The 21080-nt window shown below is 40.6% G+C and overlaps 1 protein-coding gene across 3 annotated transcripts in view; it reads left to right on the forward strand.

Annotated features, from left to right (window-relative positions):
* Positions 1–11076, forward strand: part of Lpar1 (lysophosphatidic acid receptor 1) — a 109458-nt gene extending 98382 nt beyond the window's left edge. For all 3 annotated transcript variants that reach the window (XM_057791163.1, XM_057791164.1, XM_057791165.1), the window contains one exon: positions 8678–11076. In XM_057791163.1, the coding sequence (XP_057647146.1) occupies positions 8678–8979 (302 nt within the window). In that variant the 3' untranslated portion in view covers positions 8980–11076. The remainder of the gene's footprint in view (positions 1–8677) is intronic.
* The last annotated feature ends 10004 nt before the right edge of the window (positions 11077–21080 follow it).

A 21080-nucleotide genomic window follows, 5' to 3' on the forward strand; every position in this document is an offset into this window, starting at 1 on the left:
GGTGAGCAGAAATGACAGAGAAACAATGTAACCAACAACGATCCTGTAAATAACAATAAATTACAAGTCTGATGGCTTCACCATCGAGGGTTACACGGTACCAAGAACTTAGGACAGGGGTTTTGACTTCGTTGTGGAAGGCATCCTGAAGTAATGGCAGGTGAAGAAGGAGTGGAGCTAGACTGAGGGGCAGGCAGTAGCGCACTAAAAGTCACTGAGAAGGTGGAGTGTCTAGGAAGCAGGAAGTCAGCGCTGTGTGAAATTGAGACGACCCATAAATCTGCAGCTAGAGTGGAGTGCCGTCAGGTGTCGTAGCTGCAGCACTTTGTTCTTGAGCACAGTGCTCTGAGAGAAAACGGTTGCAGCTGAAGCAAACTGTCCAGAAAGAGTGTGGTTACATATATACTTGTAAATGGGGGAGGAAGAAGGCGAAGATTCCATAATGCCGTGGACTGGTAACTAAGCTTTGACCACATGGACCTTTGGGAGACAACCCAGATGTAGACTGGGGCATTCTATTATATAATATATACTATAGGTGTCTATTCCATACCTAGACTTCTACTAACAGCCATGTCTAGACTACAGAGTGTTTCTCGAAGGCAACATCATCTATTACACCATTCAGATGACAGAGACATGGCGGGGCTGTGTCTTTCTGGGCTTCTGACCCACCCTACTTTTCTGATTCCTCAGACTCTATGGACGATCCTATCAGCACTAATCAAGGCAGGTTAGTTTATACTGTCGTAAGGAATGCCTTTGTGTTAAGATGTTTGCAAGAGAGTTCCACCTTGTGCCCCTTCAAATGTCCTGTAGCCTCCCTTCAAAGTCTTTCCACATGGCAGTATATCTCCTAGATAAAACATCATAAAACGCGTTTATTTTTATTGATGTGTGTGCTAGTTTGCCTGAATGAATGTCTGTGTACCACATGCATGCCTGTTACCCACACAAGATAAAAACAGTCATCAGATTGCCGGAACTGGAGTTCCAGATGATTTTAAGGCACTGCACAGGTACTGAAACGTAAGACAATAAATAAGATAGTTTTGGACACACACACAGGGCCGTGAGGATAGTAAAGAGGGATAAGGTGGTGGCGGCAGTGGGAATATAATAACTATTCTGTCTTAGAGGTCAAAGTGTTATTAATGCTCTTCACTAAAAGACGACAGGCTGTTTGGTTAACCAAGAACAGCCCTTTAAAGGAAGTGACATTTAATAGTAAGTAGTCATGAAGAGTCACGGAAGAGTTCTCCCAGATGGAGGACCTGTAGAAGAGTTTTTTTTTTTTTTTTTTTAAAAAGTTGTGTGGGTGGAGCCTAGTAAATGAGAGGTGAGCTGATGTCAGTGGCAGCCAAGAGGAGGTGATCAGGTGTGAGGCATTATGGACCAGGGTAGTGATTTCAAGTAAGAAGGCTCTGGAAAGTGGCATATTGTGAGTTGTTTCCTTTATAAGAGGTTGTTCTGGCCCTTGTGTTCCAGCTGAACTATAGGGAAGGATTGTAGAGGAAGAGGCATTGGTGAGGTCAGGAGTCTGTTACAAGAGGTGTTCCACACTTAGCTGGGGTATTGACAGTGGGAAGTGGTTTCTACTGGCTGATTTGCAGAGAGGTTCCCTCCACAATAGAGGACACTATCACATAAGTCATGTTAATGTGTACTTCCCAATGTACAATTGCAGGATTAAGGTTTGGAGCCTGCAGTAGTGGCCCGAGTGTGTGTGAGAAATGCTGCTGAATGCTAAGAGGTGTGAATAGTGCCCGAGGGAAGGGTGTTGACACTCTCGCGCAGAGGAAAGCCTGGAGTGCTAGGTCAGGATAGAGCTGGAGGACGGAGACTATGACGCAGGAATGTCAAGAGGAGAAGGCAATGACCGTTCTGCTCTGCATGGAGATCTGTGTGCTGCTAATGCTCTTCCCTAGTCTGTAAGTGTTGCTCTTAGCAGTGAGTAATGGAAATACCAGAGCACACCACGCCATGAATGAAATCATAAACTCTGAATGTCTGCCATTCGTCATGACATGAAGAAGGGGATGCGGGCCCCAGGGGACAGCAAGCTTGTTGGGCAGCTAGCTGGTGTATGCAGTGGAGAACAAGGGAGACCCTGCCTCAAACAAGGTGGAAGGCAAGGACCAACACCTGAGATTGTCCTCTGACCTCCACACAGGCACTATGGCACAGCTGCAACCACATTCACACATAAGAATACACATGGACACACACACACAGGCAGACACATACACACATGTACACAAACACACACTCCTCTGACTTCCAGACACACATGGACACACACACATAGACAGACACATACACACATGCACACAAACACACCCTCCTCTGACTTCCGGACACACATGGACACACACACACAGACAGACACATACACACATGCACACAAACACACCCTCCTCTGACTTCCAGACACACATGGACACACACACACACAGACAGACACATACACACATGCACACAAACACACAAAGCATGCACAAAGGTTACAAAACAGATGTAGAAATTACCGACATTAAGCCGGGCGGTGGTGGCGCACGCCTTTAATCCCAGCACTCGGGAGGCAGAGGCAGGCGGATCTCTGTGAGTTCGAGACCAGCCTGGTCTACAAGAGCTAGTTCCAGGACAGGCTCCAAAACCACAGAGAAACCCTGTCTCGAAAAACCAAAAAAAAAAAAAAAAAAAAAAGAAAGAAAAAAAAAAAGAAATTACCGACATTATCTAGGTGGAGTAAAATTGGTGTTAAGATAGACTTTATAACACGGGGCTGGAAAGATGGCACAAAGGGTAAGAATGGATATTGTTCTTACAAAGGACCTAGTTTTGATCCCAACACCCATGTCAGGCAGCTCATAACTGCCTGTAACTAGGCTCCATGGGTCTCAATACCTCTGGCTTCCATACTTTCTGCCAAGTACCCACAAATATGGCATCCATGGACACAGACAAGCATAAACATATGATTAAAAGTAATTTTTTAAAAAGATAAACATAAAACATATGAATCAATTCCTCTCATTGGGCAGGAAAATCAATGTATGATAATCTAGCTTAGGTTAATCTTCTAGAAAGAGCTTTCACCACCGCTGGAACTGGTGGCACAAGCCTAGAATCACAACTGCCCGGGAGGCTGAGGTAGGAAGGCTGAAATCTCAAGGCCCACCTGGGCTAGATTTTTCTAGCTTAGGATTCACCTGGGCAACTTGGTAAGAGTATCTCTTAAAATAATGTTAAAAGACATTGGGACAAAATAAATAAAAGACATTTATTTTAGTGTAAAGAATTTGCTTAATATGTTTTAGGCTCTGGTTTTAGTCCCCATTCCCGCCTAAAAACACCACCTGGAGTTAATAATGACCCCTTAGCTACTGGACAGAAGAATAAGCTTTATTATATCTATGGTCCACTACCTGAAGCATTTATCTGATTATTCTTTATCAGTAAAAACTTGGGAGTCAGATATCAGGGCAAGAACCTAATTGATCAGAGAAATGGCAGAGAAGCGACCAGTGACTGACTCTCTCTCTCTCTCTCTCTCTCTCTCTCTCTCTCTCTCTCTCCTTCCTCCATCCAAAAGACTGAGAATTTTTCTAAATCTCTCCCTACTACTTCCTGTGTCTCTCTTTATGTCCTGACTCCTCTACAACCACTACGGCTAATTTTGATCAGCTAGTAACTAGTTCTGCCCTCTGATTCAAAGTAAACTTTATTGGCAGTCTTAGGAGTGTCAGTTTACAATCAAAATATCCCACAACAGCCACCTAAGAGAGCCTTTAAGATGTGTTAGGTGAGGACTGTTACAGCAGACTCACAAAGCACCTTAAGAGGTGAACTGAAATTTGAATGGGATACAACTGTCCTACCCTGAGGGAAGACACAAATTCAATGGCACTAACGGGGAAAAAAAAGTTTCTGAAATCTTCATCAGAGACATGAAAAGAACCAGGACATGGAGAGGTTAACCTGGGTGTGGGGTTAGTGTAGAATTGATTTGCCTTGACTAGTTCCAAATCTGTGAAATTGCTGAATTTTTTGTGAAAACACAATTTTTCCAGCCCAGACTGGAAATGCTTTCTGCTTTGCTCATCTGAAATCTTGGGCTTTCATCCTAGGGGTCCTCTCTGGCCCCTGCTGCCTGTTTTTTCTTTGATTTTTGTGCTCCATATGGAAGAAAAGAAGCAAAGATCAGCTGGCTAGAAAAGCGGCTGAGTGGTGGTAGCATCGTGCCACTGGGGGGCTGTGTAGTCAGAGGGATGGTACGGTTGTATGACTGTGGCCTGCAGCTGTGACCTGTCATTCCAAAGCTGCTCCCTTCTTCCCTGACTCTTGCACCAGCATTCCAGCACCTCGCAACCCTCAGACACATTTTGAATAGCCTCCTAGTGCCATCTTCCTTATGACTGAGATAAACTGGGGACCTTTCTGCACCCTGAGAGGCTCCCCAGCCTCAATCTTCCAGGAGCCTAGCAGGGTGACTTGAAGTTGTCCCCATCTGATATCCTTCAGACACCTCAGACAAAACACACATGACTACCCAGGCTGTCCACTATTGTTCCCCACACTCACCAACAAAATGCCAAATTAGTACTTTCTTTTGCTTCCTTCCTTAGCACAAGGCTCTAGCCATGATGCTTCATTTAGTTTGACAACCTCAGACATCATCCCAGACTCTCCATCTTTCTCGCCATCAGGGGGAGGACAGACTCATAAGTTTTTTCCCCGGCTTCTACAGTTCTTTTCCTTAATTGCTGCCCTGATTCAGGCTCTACTTATTCCTATTGTAGAAACCAGAAATAACCGAGCATATATACATACATGTGTGCATGCGCGCATGCTCACGCATTCTATTTACCTTGGTCATTTCTTCTTCCTCTGACAGTTGAGACCAGTGAGATTAAAATGCTGGTCATTACTCCTTACAAGCCTCTCCTTCCATTATTATTACATGAGACTTAGGCTGAGAACCAGCGCTAGGCTGGAAAATGAATGTCTTAGCCAGTACACAGGGTTCTCCTGACCTTGGACATCTTCTCTTCTGCCACTTCTGGCTTTGTAGTATGTAACCACAAACTATTTGTGCTTCCTCTTTTTCATACTGTTGAATGTCATTCTTTGGTTTTGTGCCTGGGTCTGTAGATAATCTGCCATCAGAAATATGCCATATTAATATTAATAGACAGAGCACCAAAAGCAGTCTTCCCGCTGGCATTCTTTATTATTGTTATTTTCTGTCTTGTGAAGCGGGGAACTGAAAAGCTGCAGTGCCATCTGAGGCTGAGTTGCTTCTTTGTGTTTCCCCCTCTCTCTCTGCCTTCTTGGTTTCTTTCTCATGCCTAACTGTGAGTCCTGGGACACTCTGGCCATCTGTGTAGCTCTGTAAATGCCAAATCTTCATGGCGCTTGTCACGTGCTCTTTTGGACTGAGGGTCTACGCCCGAGCTGCATACACAAGCTCTCTCATCTGTGACACTCCTGATGGCACTGGGGAGCTCCTCGTGCCCTGTGGGGTAGGAAGAGAGCTGCTGCTCCTCTGCTTTACAGATAAGGAAATGGGGCTTTTGTTCAGCTCATCCTCACGTCTCTACACATGCGGATGGATGTGTGTGCACAGGCCACTCCCTGCAGACTGGATATGGCCCATCATGCACACATGGAGTTAGTTGTATGACCCAACTCAGTTAGAGTTGACTACATATTTAAAAAAAGAAAAAAAGATAGATGAGACTTTCATTCTTAGAAGCTCAGACAGAAATCGTAACTTGAGCAAATTTTATTTTAGGCTCTGCATTCCCTATGATTTAGGAGCCCAATCACCTTGGACTTTTCCAGGCTCTTGTTCTCCTCCTATTATACACTGTTGTCCCTGGGTCAGTTTGATTCAAGACTCCCTGAGAAAGAGAAGAGAAGGGAAAGAGGAAGGGAAAGGCCCATGTGGTTGGGTTTCAGTGTGGATTTCTGAGGCTGTCAAATATACATCACTAAGGCATTTGATTGCGTCTTGAAGATTCTGAGACAGTGTAGTTGGGCCTAATCACAGTTCTGAAACCAGTTCCTTACAGTGACAGAGAAGGGAGAGGACTCTTGAGTTTCTTCACACAGTGTTCACATGGGCTAGCTCCTGTCAGGTTGTGGTATTTCCCACTTCCTGTGGCCAAATCTAACAGGTGTTTTTTTTTTTTTGTTGTTGTTGTTGTTATTTTAAGACAGGATCTCTCTCTGTCAGCCTTGGTTGTCCTGGAGATCAGGCTGGCCTCCGACTCACAGAGATCTGTCTGCCTCTGAATTAAAGGCATGTACTGCCCACCACCCACATTTGTTTCCCAAAACTGAAGGCCAAAGTCTCATTTCCAGAGCTCTCTCTTTCCTAAAAAGACCACTTTCTTCTTGAATTTTAGCATTTGAAGAAATCATAAACAACCCATGACTGTATCTGGATTCTTTTCTGGTCAAGTCAAGCTGACTGAGCAACTGCATGAGAATAAGGGCTTTTCCTTTCTGTTGCCAACAGGGCATAAGAGGTTGTTTTATTTAAAATATATCTGCCTGTGCTTGTAGCCAGTCAAGTTCTGAACTTGAGCTCAATTAGAGCTTTGATAAAGGAAAAGGGAAAATGAACTTTTAGAATTGCACACCCATTCGTGTGTGTGTGTGTGCGTGCATGTGTGTGTGTTCCAAGTAGATGAATAATGGGACCGTGCATTTTCCATCCAAGCATTTTCCACCCTGAGAATAATTTCTTTCCTGGCTTCTCAATGAATAAGGCATTATTTCTGAAACCCAAGAGACATTCCTTTGATTTCCCTTCATGTTTAGCTTTCTGAGTGGTTTTCAATAAAGGAAATTCAGCGACTTGGAGTGAAGGCTCTGTTAACACTTTTAGTGAGGTTCAGAGAGTGGTCTGGCTATTATCTGCTGTGATTTGGAATATTATTTTCCCTCTCTGAGGAGAGCTTAGAGTATTGTATTTATAAGAAAAACGAATTACCTTGGATGGTCTTCAAAGTGAACAGCGGTTTAAAACCAATACACATTAGTGTTACAGAACAAAAAACTTTATGGGGGCCTTTTCTTCTTGTTTTATTTGTATTTCCCTGCTGAAAAGGTTCGGGAAAAAAAAGAGAGAAAGGTAGGAAGGAAGAAAGAGAAAGAGAGAGAGGAGGGGGGGAGAGATAAAAAGAAGAAAGCTCACATTCACGATTCAAGGCTGGGCAGTTTAGAAACTAAATCGTATTTGTTTACCTTTTATGAAACTCATTCCTTGAGACTGATCCTAGCTGAGTACTCCTGCCTAAGTTGACATCCACCAAGGCCAGCACCACCGTGTGTATCTGTATGGATAGAGAGATTCCAGTGCATGCGTGGGCTCTCCCGACTCAGCCTCTCTGCACTCGATAGCTGTCTATGCAACATGGGGCCTCTTAGATGAGGTCTAATGGCACACCCTGTTCCACTGGCTCCCATTCCTTCAGTAGAAGACGCCCAGCACATGCTAAGATAACGTAGTCATCAGGACTAATTAATCATCTCGTGACTTACACATTCCCCCAGATCCAAATGGAAAGTGATCTCAGGAACTAAATAAGATAGGATGACATCTTTTCCCATCTGAATTTCCAAACCATCTGTGATTATAGAAGAAAATCTTAACAATACAAGGTAGTTGTTGGGGGGAAAGCAGAGAATTGATCTAAGTTAGAGAACAGCTAAGGCATAACGTTTGGTTACAAATGCTTAGCTTTGGAACTCCCTAGGAGTGGAAGGACAGTGTAGTACTCTCAGGAATGTGGACTCCAGAGCCAGGCTCCTGGAGGAGAGAACCTGGGATTTGCCTCTTGCTCACCCGCTTTCCAGTGTAGTGGTCTTTTAAGCAAGGTATTTAAACTTCCTTGGTCTCAGTTTCTCTGTTTGTACAGTGAGGGTTAATTTTGCCTGCTGTAGGTGGAAATTAGATGAGTTATCATTTGTAAAGTGTATGCAAGAACTTTGTTGGGTTAAAAACTAAAGCATTCGTCTCCGGAAGCTGCTGTTTACATGCCAGAGAGCATGGAAAAACGACGTTGTTGTTTGGGGTTGTTAATGTACACTGGGTATTTTCTTTGCATCCATTTGCAGTTTATAACCAACCCAAGAGGTAAATAGACCATGCCTGTTTTTTCAGATGAGAAAATAGGAGACAAGAATTTAAACCACCTAGTTCCCCAAAAGGCAAAGAAAGCAGTGATTTATGCGCTGGAGGACAGAAAGCAAGAAACTGCGTCTTCACTAATCGTGGGGTCATGTGTCACTAATGTCTAGCTCTCACCCCACCTCCACCCCAACCATGCCTTTAGGAGATTTTTTTTCTAAGAACTTATGTAGTAGTGTGTATTCCTGATGCATTTTCTTGTGGAGCAGCTCTTGTCAAACTCTGGGTTCTGTTCAAAATAATTAATATGTCATATATCCTCAGATTTAAGTGGGACTTGAATCAACAGCATATCATTAAGGTGATTATTTCTTGTGTTTCAGAAGCAAACATTTCATTTGTCTCCATGATTGATGGCTCTGGTCTTATGACTTGCACACAGACCTGAAGTTATATCACTTTTTGGTTATATACATTTCACAATGATATTCATTATTTTCCTTCTAATACATGATCCCTCTCCGGTTACCATAGGTGCCTTTATTGTCTGCTGGACTCCGGGACTGGTCTTGTTACTGCTGGACGTGTGTTGCCCGCAGTGCGACGTCCTGGCCTACGAGAAGTTCTTCCTCCTCCTCGCTGAGTTCAACTCTGCCATGAACCCCATCATCTACTCGTACCGCGACAAAGAGATGAGCGCCACCTTCAGGCAGATCCTCTGTTGCCAGCGCAATGAGAATCCCAATGGCCCCACAGAAGGCTCTGACCGCTCAGCCTCCTCCCTCAACCACACCATTCTGGCTGGAGTTCACAGCAATGACCACTCTGTGGTTTAGAAGAAAGCTAGCCAACCTCTGTGAAGCTGTGAACCCCCACCCCCACCCCATTGCCAGGGCAAGGTGGGGAGCCAGAGGACAGGAAGACTCTCCCATACTTAAACACTAACCAATGGCAGTATTTGTCCCGAGACCCAAGAGACTTGACATAGCCTGAAGATTAACCTATGTGGCAGCCCCCATCTTCTCCTTTGGAAAATAGAAAGTGTTTGTCTGGCAGTGGAATTCAGAAATGGACTCTGGGGTGACCACGTAGCCTTCACTAACTAGACTTAAAAGATTTTATGTGGTTTGGCCTAAGCCAGAAAAAAAATCTGCCAAATCGAGTGCACAACTTCATACAGGCTTTCCCCTTTAAAATATAAAACAAAGCAAAACAAAAAAGTCTGGAGGACAGATTTCATCTAATAAGTGTTTATTCCTGTCAGCATGTTTGTGATGGAAAAGACTGTTAAATTGACATAGGAGAATTTTTTTTCCACTATGGAGGAAAACTGTACATTGGAATGATTTTTGTGTTTAGAAAGCAAGCATGTGGCATGTGAATACAGTATGTTTTCTTTAAAGATAAAAGGATACTATTTGAAATCTCCTAGGAGATAGAACAATCTAGTGAAACTCAGTGTTCGGTTAGGCTAGGGAAGAGACAGTAACATCCCCATCACTGAACCTAACAATGAAGGTATTGGAGCACACACGCAAGGCAGGGACTGTGTGTTTTCCACCCAAAGAGCGTGTGCTCTAAAGCCAAGGGAAGATGACGTGCACTAGCGTTGTCCCTGCGTAGTTAAGATCCCCAAGTGCATTCTTAGAGCCAGGACAGTAGTGGAATTTTTTTTCTAAAGCCTGTGGTTTTCCAAGTTATAAAATAATGCATACTTACTATAGAAAACTTGAAAATTGCAGAACTGTGTGAAAAAGAATAAAACAGAAAGAGTGTTGGTAGTATAACCTGGAAGTAACCGTCTTTACCAACTCATGCATGTATGCCTACAGACATATATTATATACTTTTGACATAATTGGGATGATATTGTAAAATGGTTTGTAACTTTTTCTTTCAGAATTGCCAGGTTTTCCTATGGCATTAATTTTTTTTTTTACATAAACAGTGTTAGTGACTATATAGTATTCCATTTAATGGATGCAGCTCAGTTTATTTAACCATTCCTGTATTGTTGACTAGGTTTTTTTTAAATTTTTATTGTTATAATATTGGAAGAATCTTGTGTACATAAAACTTTGCCAGTATCATTGATTATTTACTTAGGAACTGTTCCCATGAAGGACCTACTTTTTAGAATGTGAATTGTCCTCGTGTGCTTTCAGTTTAGAAAAGGGACATTCTACTTCCAAACTGCAGGGATGGCAGTGCTAAATGCTCCCCAAATTACCTTTTTACACAAGAAACACAGTGGTTACTCTAGTTGAGAATGACTTCTTAACAAGATGCTTCCCAATAACCAATGTGCCCTAATGTAAGTAGCAATTTCACTTTCGGTTTTTGAGGAAATGGTGATTCCCATTCTTGGCAGCCATGGCTGTCATGTAGCATTGAAGAAAACAAAAAAGAAATCAAACGTTAGAAGTGAGTCCAGCATTGCTGTATCAAGTAGCCTGGGTGGGGTATGTTGGCAACTGGCTGCTGTGTGGTCTCCACATTCGCCCAGTAGATGCTCGTGTGCAGGGAGGCCTGGCACATTGTCCGGGTGACTAGTGCTTCTACTCATGCGCTATACGGAGCAACAAGGAAGAAATACAGCCCTGAAACAGGTGTGGAAAGGTCAGGAGGATGTTTGAGAGAAAGAAGTCCTGGAGAGAGTGGCATTCTAGGGAGGAGGAAGGTAGAGGATGGACTTCGTCTGCACAGAGGAAAGGCACATAAAGTGCACCTGTTTGGTTTTTGTTTTTTTTTTTTTTAAAGTAGGCGGAGAGCCAATTAGCAGGAAAAAGATTTGTTCAGTGTTTACACAATGTGCAGACAATTTATACTGGAAATGAGTGAAATGAATTTGGAGTTTTATTGATGGGGCGATAAGGGCTATTTGAATTGAAAAGCATACTAATTGGACCTTAATAAATCATTCTCAATCAGTGTTTGGCAATGTGTGGTTCTCATCAGTGCTATTTCTATTGTTCGAGAAGCTTCTGGTTTGTGCTGCGATGTCTTCCCCCTCCGACCTTTAATTTAACAGTGTGAGGTGAAGCAATCACTGCCCCTCCAGCCCAGAGACTTGTTCCTGTCCCATGAGGTTCATGAAGGACTTGTTACCTCAGCAGCATGACTGCTAGAGCAAGGTATTTCCAAGAGATTTATTATTATTATTATTTATTTTAAAGAAAATAAATATAGTATAGTAAGATAAAACAAAAACTGACATTGGAATTGGACAAAACAAATAGAAGAAAAAGAGCCCAAGAGAAGGCACAAGAAACGAAGACCTCATTCGCACACTCAGGAATCTCACACAAGCACTAGACTAGCAGCCAATATTATATATATATCCTGGTGCAGACCCTTTCAGGTCCTGTGCAGGCTGCCCCAACCTCTCTGAGTTCCTGTGAGCTTTGGTCTTGTTGATTTAGAGAGTCTTGCTTTCTTGCTTTCTTGGTGTCCTCCATCCCTTCTGGCTCTTACACTCTTTCTGCCTCCTCTTCTGAAGGGTTCCCTGATCCCCGAGGGGAGGGATTTGCTGAAGACATCCTGGTTAGGGCTGAGTATTCCAAGGTCTTTCACTCTCAACCTCTCCATGTTCAGTGAGTTGTGTAGGTGTCGGCTTTAGCAATGGGGCCTTGATGTCAGTTTGTGGAGAGCAACCTAGTTGTGGCAATATGCTGGGGTGTTTGGGGGATTGCTATGGGACCCCTTTGTCCAACAACTCAATTAGAAGTAAGTCAGTTCTGATATTGGTAGTTTCCTTGGTGACAAGAGATAACTGTTGTTTGGTGACTTCATTTAGGTTGCATTCACATATGTATATATTGTAGGAAGCTTCTAGTGTCTTAGGTTTCCATACTAACCCTCAAATGGTCCTTAATTTTAGCTGTCTTTCCCCCATATTTTCTCCCTCATTGCCCCATCTCTCTTCCCCACCTGTTCTTCCCATTCTACCTCCTATCCATCCATAATTATACTCTATTTCCCTTTCCTAATGAGATCTATCTGCTGACCACCCCCCATTACTTATTCTCTACCAAACTTTTTCAGTTCTAAGGATTATAGCTTGGTTATTATTGACTTAAGAACTAATATCCACATGTAAGTGAATAAATACCATATTTCTCTTTCTGGGTCACAATATTTTTTTTTCCTGGAGTTATCCATTTACCTTTGAATTTTACTTTTTTAATGACTGAGTAAATATATCATTGTGTAAATGTTTATTATCCATTCTTCTGTTGAGAGACATTTAATTTGTTTCCAAATTCTAGCTAATATGAATAGAGTATCAGTGAAGATGGTTGAACACGTGTCTTTGTGGTAGGATGAAGCAACCGTTGGGTTGTGCCCAAATGTTGTATAGCCGGATCTTGAGGTAGATGGATCCCCATCTTCATGAAGAACTGCCACACTGGTTTCCACACTGTAGTCGCTGTACAAGTTTGTACTCCCACCACCGATGGATGAATGTTCCCATTACTCCACATCCTTGCCAACATGAGCTGTTCCTTGTTTTATTTATCTTATCCATTCTATGGATGTAAGATAAAGTCTCAAAGTAGTTTTGATTTGTATTTCCCTGATGGCTACAGATTATGTTGAACATTTCTTTAAGTGTTCCACAGCCATTTGAGTTTCCTCTTTTGAGAATTGGGCTATTATTTGAGATCTTTATATATTTTGGATATTAGCTCTATATCTGATGTGTAGTTTGAAAAAAAAAAAACCAACTTTTCCCATTCTGTAGGCTGCTGCTTTGTCTGAATGACAGTATCCTTTGCTGTGCAGGAACTTCTCTGTCTATTGTTGATGAGGATTGCCTGAATCTGTAGATTGCTTTTGGTGGGATGACTGGTTTTACTATATTACTATATTACATTTTTACTATACTACTGATCCTTGAGCATGGGAGATCTCTCCATCATCTGAAATCTTTTAAAATTCCTTCCGTCTTTCCTTCCTTTCTCTTTCTTCCTTCCTTCCTTCCTTTTTTTCTTTCTTTCATCTCAAAGTTTTTATCATACAAGTCTTTACTTGCTTGGTAGAAGTATCTCAAGTTATTTGATATTATTTGAGGCTATTTTGAAAGGTGTTATTTCCAAGATTTCTTTCTCAGTTCATTTGTCATTTGTATACATGAGAACTACTGATTTTTATGACTTAATTTTGTATCCAGCTACTTTGCTAAAAGTGTTTGTCAGCTGTAGGAGTTTCCGTTTGGAACTCTTAGGGTCACTATGCAGGATGGAAGCCAGATCAAAAATCTATTGAACATTACCTAACAAACAGTAATTATTTCCAAATAACAAATTAGAGAAGAAATCATAACAGAATTTTATGAGATGAAAACCCAACTTAGCAATGTGTGTGTGAGATGGAGTGCAAGGCTAGGGAGGAAACAGACAGCAGTGAATTCACATGTGGAATGTTTGTGAATCAACACTTTCAGTCTCTGTCATAAGGAACTAGAAAAATAAACAAATCCAAAGAAAGTAGAAATCAATAAAACTGATACTAGGACATCAATTGGGGGGAATCAATTAAGCTGAAAATTGGTTTGGGGGGGAGAAAAAAATCAATAAAATGAATGAAAACTTAGCCATCTAAACAAAGCACAAATGATAGTATCAGAAAAGAAAAATGAGGCATCACTATAGATCACATGGACATTAAAAAAGTAATAACAATATAATTAGCAACTTTGTCCACAAATTTGAGAATTGAGTTTCAATGATCTAACTTCAAACAACATTGCAAAACTGAGACAAGAATAAATAGACAATTTTGGTGTGCTTCTATCTTTTAAAAACACTGAACAATGTATAATCTTCCAAGACAGAAAATGTCCTGCCCTTATTGTTTCCAGAAACAGAAAACTGTACCAATTTTCTATGATCTCCTTTTTAAATTTAGGAGAAAGAATACATTCTAATTAATCCTTTGAGGCCAATATTACTCTGTATCAGAACTAGACTATCTTACACAAAAAGAATTTTGATCACCAATGCAAAAAAATTTTCAACAAAATATTAACAAATTGAGTTCAAACTGTATAAAAAAAGAATTACATAGAATGACCAAATAACCTGCAATCCAGGAATGCAAATCTGGTACTCATTCGTGCCATCTCTCAGCAACTTAGGGAGGAAGGGCTTTCCCAGCATGACAAACAGCAGCTAGAACAAAGCTTACAGGTAACCATCATGAGCGTGTCACACCTAAAACACAGATGGACACATTTGTGTCTTTCCAGAGCACCAGAATCTATCAAATACCCAATAAGTTCACAAACCACACTGAATTCTTTGACTGCAATTTTTCAAATATAATTTAAGTTTGTATCAATATACAAGAATCTATATCAATATAAATTGTCTATAAATAATAGTTCACAAGTATTTACTCTATTACTCAGTATTATCTATCATCCCATCCAATTTTCTCTTTTTTTAAAGAGATTCCTGAGCCTACAAAATTCGCCCTCTAATCCCCAACCCTATATCAATTATAATCAACCCCTAAATGATGTCCCTAACCCTGAGGACAAACTTTGTTGGAAGAGGGGATGGTTGTCTTCTAGAATAACTTCCAGATGTCATGGGGGTGATGTTCTTTCTATGGAATCCTGTGAAAGTAAAATGATGGTTCAGTTCCAAGATTACTGTCTGATATAAATTGCAAATACTCTCTGAGTATTTGGTAGAGTTTTTCTGAGGTTCCTATTTGGAGTTCTGGCCAGAACATTGTAAAAAAAAAGTACACCATTTCAGCTTATCAATTTGGAACCATCTTGAGCAGCTGGTACCCAAAACAGGTCTTATAGTAGCGCTATCAGCATCATGACATCATATCAACCAGGTGGAGTTGTTGTTGTGGGAGCCCATCTTCTTCCTGGAAACTTCAAAGATAACTGCAGGAAAATTCATTGTGGAAAACTTAAACATTTTTTATGCAGACATATTCAATGAAAGGTATGATAGAGACAAAAATAGGTATGAAGAAAAGTATTTTTTTCTAAATTCTTTCTTCTTTCTGTCCCATACAAGATGGCTTTTGACATGAGACAGAAACTAAATTTTTCTTTTAACAACATGCTTGGATGTAGAGAAGGACAGAGCCATTGTCCAACTCCAAAACCAGCTCTATAATATATCCATAAATATATATGTTTTAATGCATTGTATCCGTTACCTGACCTCATAAATCATATTCCTTTTTCTTGATAATCCTTAGTGGATAGGTATTTTTCCATCTGTCAGCATTCAAACATCCAGGGTCTGCTCTGCTTGCTAGAGGCAAGCAAGTGCTCTCATCTAAGAGAGGCTTCCTGACTCAGCTTTAGCTGTAAAACCTTGCAGCTCTTTTAAGAGGTCCTGCCAGGAAACACTAAAACGGTGTTGATGAAAAGCTGTCCTTGTGCCTTCTTTCCCTGTTCATCAGCTCCAATAATTTCCTCAATCATTTCAAATTCTTTTTACTATTGTCTTTTGTAAAGTTTGAATCTCCTGGCCTGTATATATTTCTAGTGATTTCACTGAGGCACCTAGCCTCTGGTCCTCATTCTGCACATGTGATCCCAAGGTCTGAAGTTTCTCCTTTAAAGATAACACCTCATCCTTGAACATTACTTGGATAGTGTGCAGATTGCCATCCTGGAGATATACTCCATCTGCTAACCTATCATAAATTTTAAACAAATTTTGATTGTCAAATTCAACAGTATAAATTCTTCCAGATAATTTCTCAGTACCCTTGGATATGGATTCAATTTTGTCTGTCAAATTAATGTTATCCTTTTTAATTTTTCAGCTAACTTTTTATTTTCGATGGTATTAATCCAATGGTATTAACCCTATCAACTAGCTGTTCATTATTAGTCTGCAAAGACTGTATCATCCCTAGAAGTGCCACATTCTTTCTTAATGATAGAATATGAAAAAAAATCTGAGTCGCAATATCCAATAAATTGATGTAACATCATAACCATATAAGCCCCCAGAATACAATCCATAGTATTAACAAAAAAGTTACTAAAAGTTCCAATATTTATTCAGTTTGCTATATTGATTTATCAATTACCTGTTATGAGATCCAGTAAATTGTTTTAGGTGTAATAATCTTTATTGTCCAGCAGATGTCATGGTTGCAGAGTCGCCACTAGCAGCAAGGCAACTGTGGAGACAGGAACGGTCCTGAGCCGCTTTAGTTTCCCGCCTTGGTACAGGTTAAATACTGAGATATATGCTTTGCTTGACAAATTAAAAGCAATTAAATCAATTCCATACACGGAGCAAGAAACCCAGAACTGACAGGCAGAGAGCACAAACCTGAAGCTGCATAAGTTGCCACGTGGCAAGGATCCGCACCAGGGAATGCGGCAGTCGTGTGTGTGCTTGGGAATTTTCCAAGTTGCCACATGCAGTAAGCTCTGCTGTGGTGAGGGTTCTACAAAAAACAGCTTATGTAAAAGCAAGCCAAGCAGGCAGGGTTGGGAGACTTTCTGGGCCGTGGACTGGCTAGGCCTTTAGGCCATCCACCTGGTAGGTGTGGAGTCTGAATCCATGTGGGTGCCAGATGAAGAAGAATGTTTAAAAGAAATTCTGCACTAGCTCAAAATTGAGACTATTAGATGGCTATTTATTTAGGGGTGGACTCACACAAATCAATATTCTCTGCCAGAATGGAGAACAGCAACCAAATTCTGCAGCCAGAAAAGAAGTTAGACACAGGCTTTACATCAGCATAAATAGTATAAGAGGCCACGCCCCAGTGGGTGGGTAACTTAAGGGCTACTGGCTGTAGGATTTCCTACAGCACAATTACAATCTCCCTTTCTAAAGTCTCTTCTTCCTCTTCTATATGCCTTTTAGTACTTTTAACTTCCCCCTCCTCAAAGCTCTTAATAGACTTCACAGATTCTTCATCCTGAATCTCTTCAAAGAGATTTGAATTTGGTTTTGGCCAAATTCTCTAATTCTTCTTTTACTTTTACATCATCGCTGAGAAGAGTGTCTTTGACCAAATGCCATAGTGAAAATGTTCTGTGGAAAAATCTCTGGCCCTTGCTCTTTTAACACTTTTTGAAGGTCAGCTTTCACCTGCTCCCAGTCAGGAGTATTAAGGCCCACTGCTTGTAGAAACCAGGGACTAAACTCGAAAACTGTAATGAACTCTTGTGGACTAAACTCTAAAACTGTCTTAATGAACTCTTGTGCTGTCTCAGTTTTAATACCAGTGCCTTGCTTCCCTAAAAAAACGATCAATTGACCCATCAATTGGCTTGTCAATATTGGAACAGAATTACTAGCACCCATCCTCACTTCACCCTCACCATCAATATCTTACCTGCTTCCGAGGGCAATCTCTCAGGGGTCCCTACCTCCCAGTCTCGCTGGTGGCCTCCAACTGTAGTGCCTGTGCTACTGGATGGTTCAGGAGTTGGGCAAAGAGCTGGAGATTGAAACACAAGAGACATTGGTCATCCGTGAAGAGAGAATGTTGAATGCCATTTATTCAAGCTTAGAAAAAACCTTATATACCTAACTGCTACACAATAGAAATCCCCCCAGGCAGGTAGAAAATTACCAGGCCCAAAACAGAGTAAATAACAGCCCTATAGCTAACCACCAGCTGTGGCAGACGGAGCACAGGAACAAACAAAATGTTTTGCTGAAAAATGCAACAAGTGGTTTACCAGAAACTGCAAGCTATCCTCAATATGAGCCCTGGGAGGAGGGGTAGACCTGTGGGCCCCACACTGTCAGAATGATTAAAATCAAAAAACACTGAGGACAGTTTATATTGGAGAGAATGTGGAGTCAATGGAACACCACACTACTGCTGGTGTAAATGTAAATTTGTATAGCCACATTGGTAATCAGTATGGCGGTTTCTCAGAAAATTGGGAAGCAATCTACCTCAAGACTCAGTGAAGCCACTCTTGCACATTTAGCCAAAGAATACCCAATCACACCATAAGGACACTTGCTCAATAATGTTCATAGCAGTATTATTCATGATACCAAGAATCTGGAAATAACCTAGATGCCCCTCAACTGAAGAATGGATAAAGAAAATGTGGCACATCTGCACAGTGGAGTATTACTTGGCTGTAAAAAAAAAAATGATATCATGAAATTTTCAGGCAAATGGATGGAACTAGAAAAAGTCATCCTGAGTGAGGTAACCCAGACTCAGAAAGACAAGCACAATGTGTACTCACTCATAAGTGGATGTTAGATGTAAACCAAAGGATAACCAGACTACAATCTACAGCTCCAGAGAAGCCAGGTAATAAGGTAGACCCAAAGAGGGGTGACACATGGATCACCCTGGGAAGGGGAACTAGATGAGATCTCTTGAGTAAACTGGAGTGAAAGGGTGCAGTATAGGGGAGGACATGAGGAGATAAAAACACGAGAGAATGAGATGGTTGGGGGGGAGAGGGATGGAGTGGGGAGCAATGAAAGAGAGATCTTGATAGAGAGAGCCACTATGGGGTTAGGGAGAAACCTGGTGCTAGAAAAATTCCCCAGAATCCACAAGGATGACCCAGTTAAGACTCCCAACAATAGTGGAGAGAGCGCCTGAACTGGCCTTCCACTGTAAGTAGATTGGTGAAGACCCCAACTAATTGTTAGGTCCTAGTTGGAGTAGTTTGTGAGGCTGGACCATCTCAGCTAGAAGCCTGGAAGCTGTTTTGAATGCAGAATTCTGAGGAGACTGTAACAGAGGCATTTTGAGTTGCTGGATCACCAGGGTCATCCATTTTTATTGGTGTCTGGTCTTCTTTTTCTGAAAATACATAAACTTTCAAAGGTAACATACATTACAAGTATTGAATATGTGGTGTGCACAAGTCAGTTAAAGGTAATTTTTTGTTTTATATTTAAACAGGTAAAATATACATTATGTGTCTTGTGATTTTCTAGGTTTATTTCTTTATGTCTATAGTCAGGATTTTCAGGGATCTTCCCTGATCAAACTGACCCATATCAATCTGAAACAGATACATAGCCTCTCATTTCCTGTGGAAATAAAAGCATAACCTCTCTCCCTAAGCAACAAGCCTTTTGACTTCCATTTTGAACTTAAATTATTTTTAAAATATATAGACTGTTTTAATCTAACAGCTTTCATAATCCAGTGTCTCTTAGTAGCCAAAAATTTTAAAAACACAATAACATACAAGATTCAGACTCTGTGCATTTTCCATCTTTACAAGGATTTGTTAAAAAAATATTACTTTATTTCCTTATAAGGACTTTATTTTATTATTTATTTATTTATTATTTTTAACTATTTTTTAATCTATGAATGTATTTATCTTTTCACTCCCAAGCCTATATATATATATATATATATATATATATATATATATATATATATATTTTTAAACACATTCTAACACATTTAAAGTTTTGTTTTGTTGCTGTTTTTTTCTTCATCTGGATCTGTCTTTACTAAACATCTGTAACCTTTTCTGTCTGAATGAGCAAAACCCAAAGCCTGCTATACAGTGTGCTGGGAGAACTTGCATTGGTGGCTCAAGCCTGCAAGCAGTGGCTGGAAGGTAACATTCTGTGTTGCAGCTGGAATGAGAGACATGAGACTAGGAAGATATTTTTGTGTGTTTAGAAACTCTTTTTCAGCTTTCTCAGGTGGTTATGTGGATGTAGTGTACCACATTGGAACACCATATGTAGGTGGAGCTTTTCTGTCCTGTAGCCACTCCCATAACCATTCAGAGATTTAATATTAATGCTTGGCCAATAGCTCAGACTTATTACTAACTAGCTCTTACAACTTAAATTAACCAATTTCTATTGATCTACATGCTGCTAAGTGACTAATGACTATCTATACTCCAGCAAGTCTTGCTGCCTCTGCATCTTCTGGTGTCTTCTCTGACTCAACACTTCTTCTTAGCATTCTCTCTGCCCCCCAAATCCTGTCTAGCTATTAGACAATCAGCTTTTTATTAATAATGAGAAAATACATATTTACAGTACACTGCAATATTTCCACAGCAGTATTCACAGGTCTATTATTATATAATTGGCTTACTTCCCAGGTGCCATTTATTGGCGAAAATAAATCAGTTAGTTTCTTCTGGTGTGCAGATGAAATTATTTACTTGGGTAACAGATGAGAGTCCTTCTTTCTCAATGCTTATACCCAAAATAGATTAACTCAGATCAAAATTGTTGCTTCACAAAATTGTATCATTCTAGGTGAGACAAGACCTTAAAACAGATATTCCATTTAGGAAATAGTAACACGGAGCCAGCTAGCTTGTTCTTTTTACTAACAAAGCACTCACTGGTGAGAAGCTAGGAACTAGAAGATTTCCCCTTAATATCTGGAAGAAGACAAAAATATTTCTTCTCATTATCACTTATCAACACGATCATGGAAGTCTTAGCTAGTACAATATGAGAAGAAAAGGATATAAAGAACACAAAATTGAAAATCAAAACTATACTTACCTGTTTATGGCATGGTAACCCATATGGAAAATCTAAAGGAACTGATAAAGAAAATCCCTCCTGTAACTAGTTATTATGACCATCATTATTTTGGTTTCTTTTCTATTGCAGTGATAAAAATACACAGAAAGAGAAAGGGTATGTTTTAGTCAATACTCCTCAGATATCTCCATGATAGTAAGGAAGTTAAGATAGGAGGAACTTAAAAGAGCCAATCACATCCACAGTCGAGAGCAGGGAGAAGTGAGTGCATGCATGTATGCCAATAACCAACTCACTTTGTCATGCTTATAGGGTCCAGGACCAAAGTCCAGAGAATGGTGCCACCCATAATGGATTGAGTCAACCCACATTAATTAACATTATATGAAGACAATCCCCCACAGCTATGCCCACAGGACAACCTGATCTAGACAGTCCTTTAGTGAAAAGATTGTCCTAGGTGACTCTAA

Source organism: Chionomys nivalis, chromosome 16 (assembly GCF_950005125.1).
Source record: "Chionomys nivalis chromosome 16, mChiNiv1.1, whole genome shotgun sequence".
NCBI lineage: Eukaryota > Metazoa > Chordata > Mammalia > Rodentia > Cricetidae > Chionomys > Chionomys nivalis.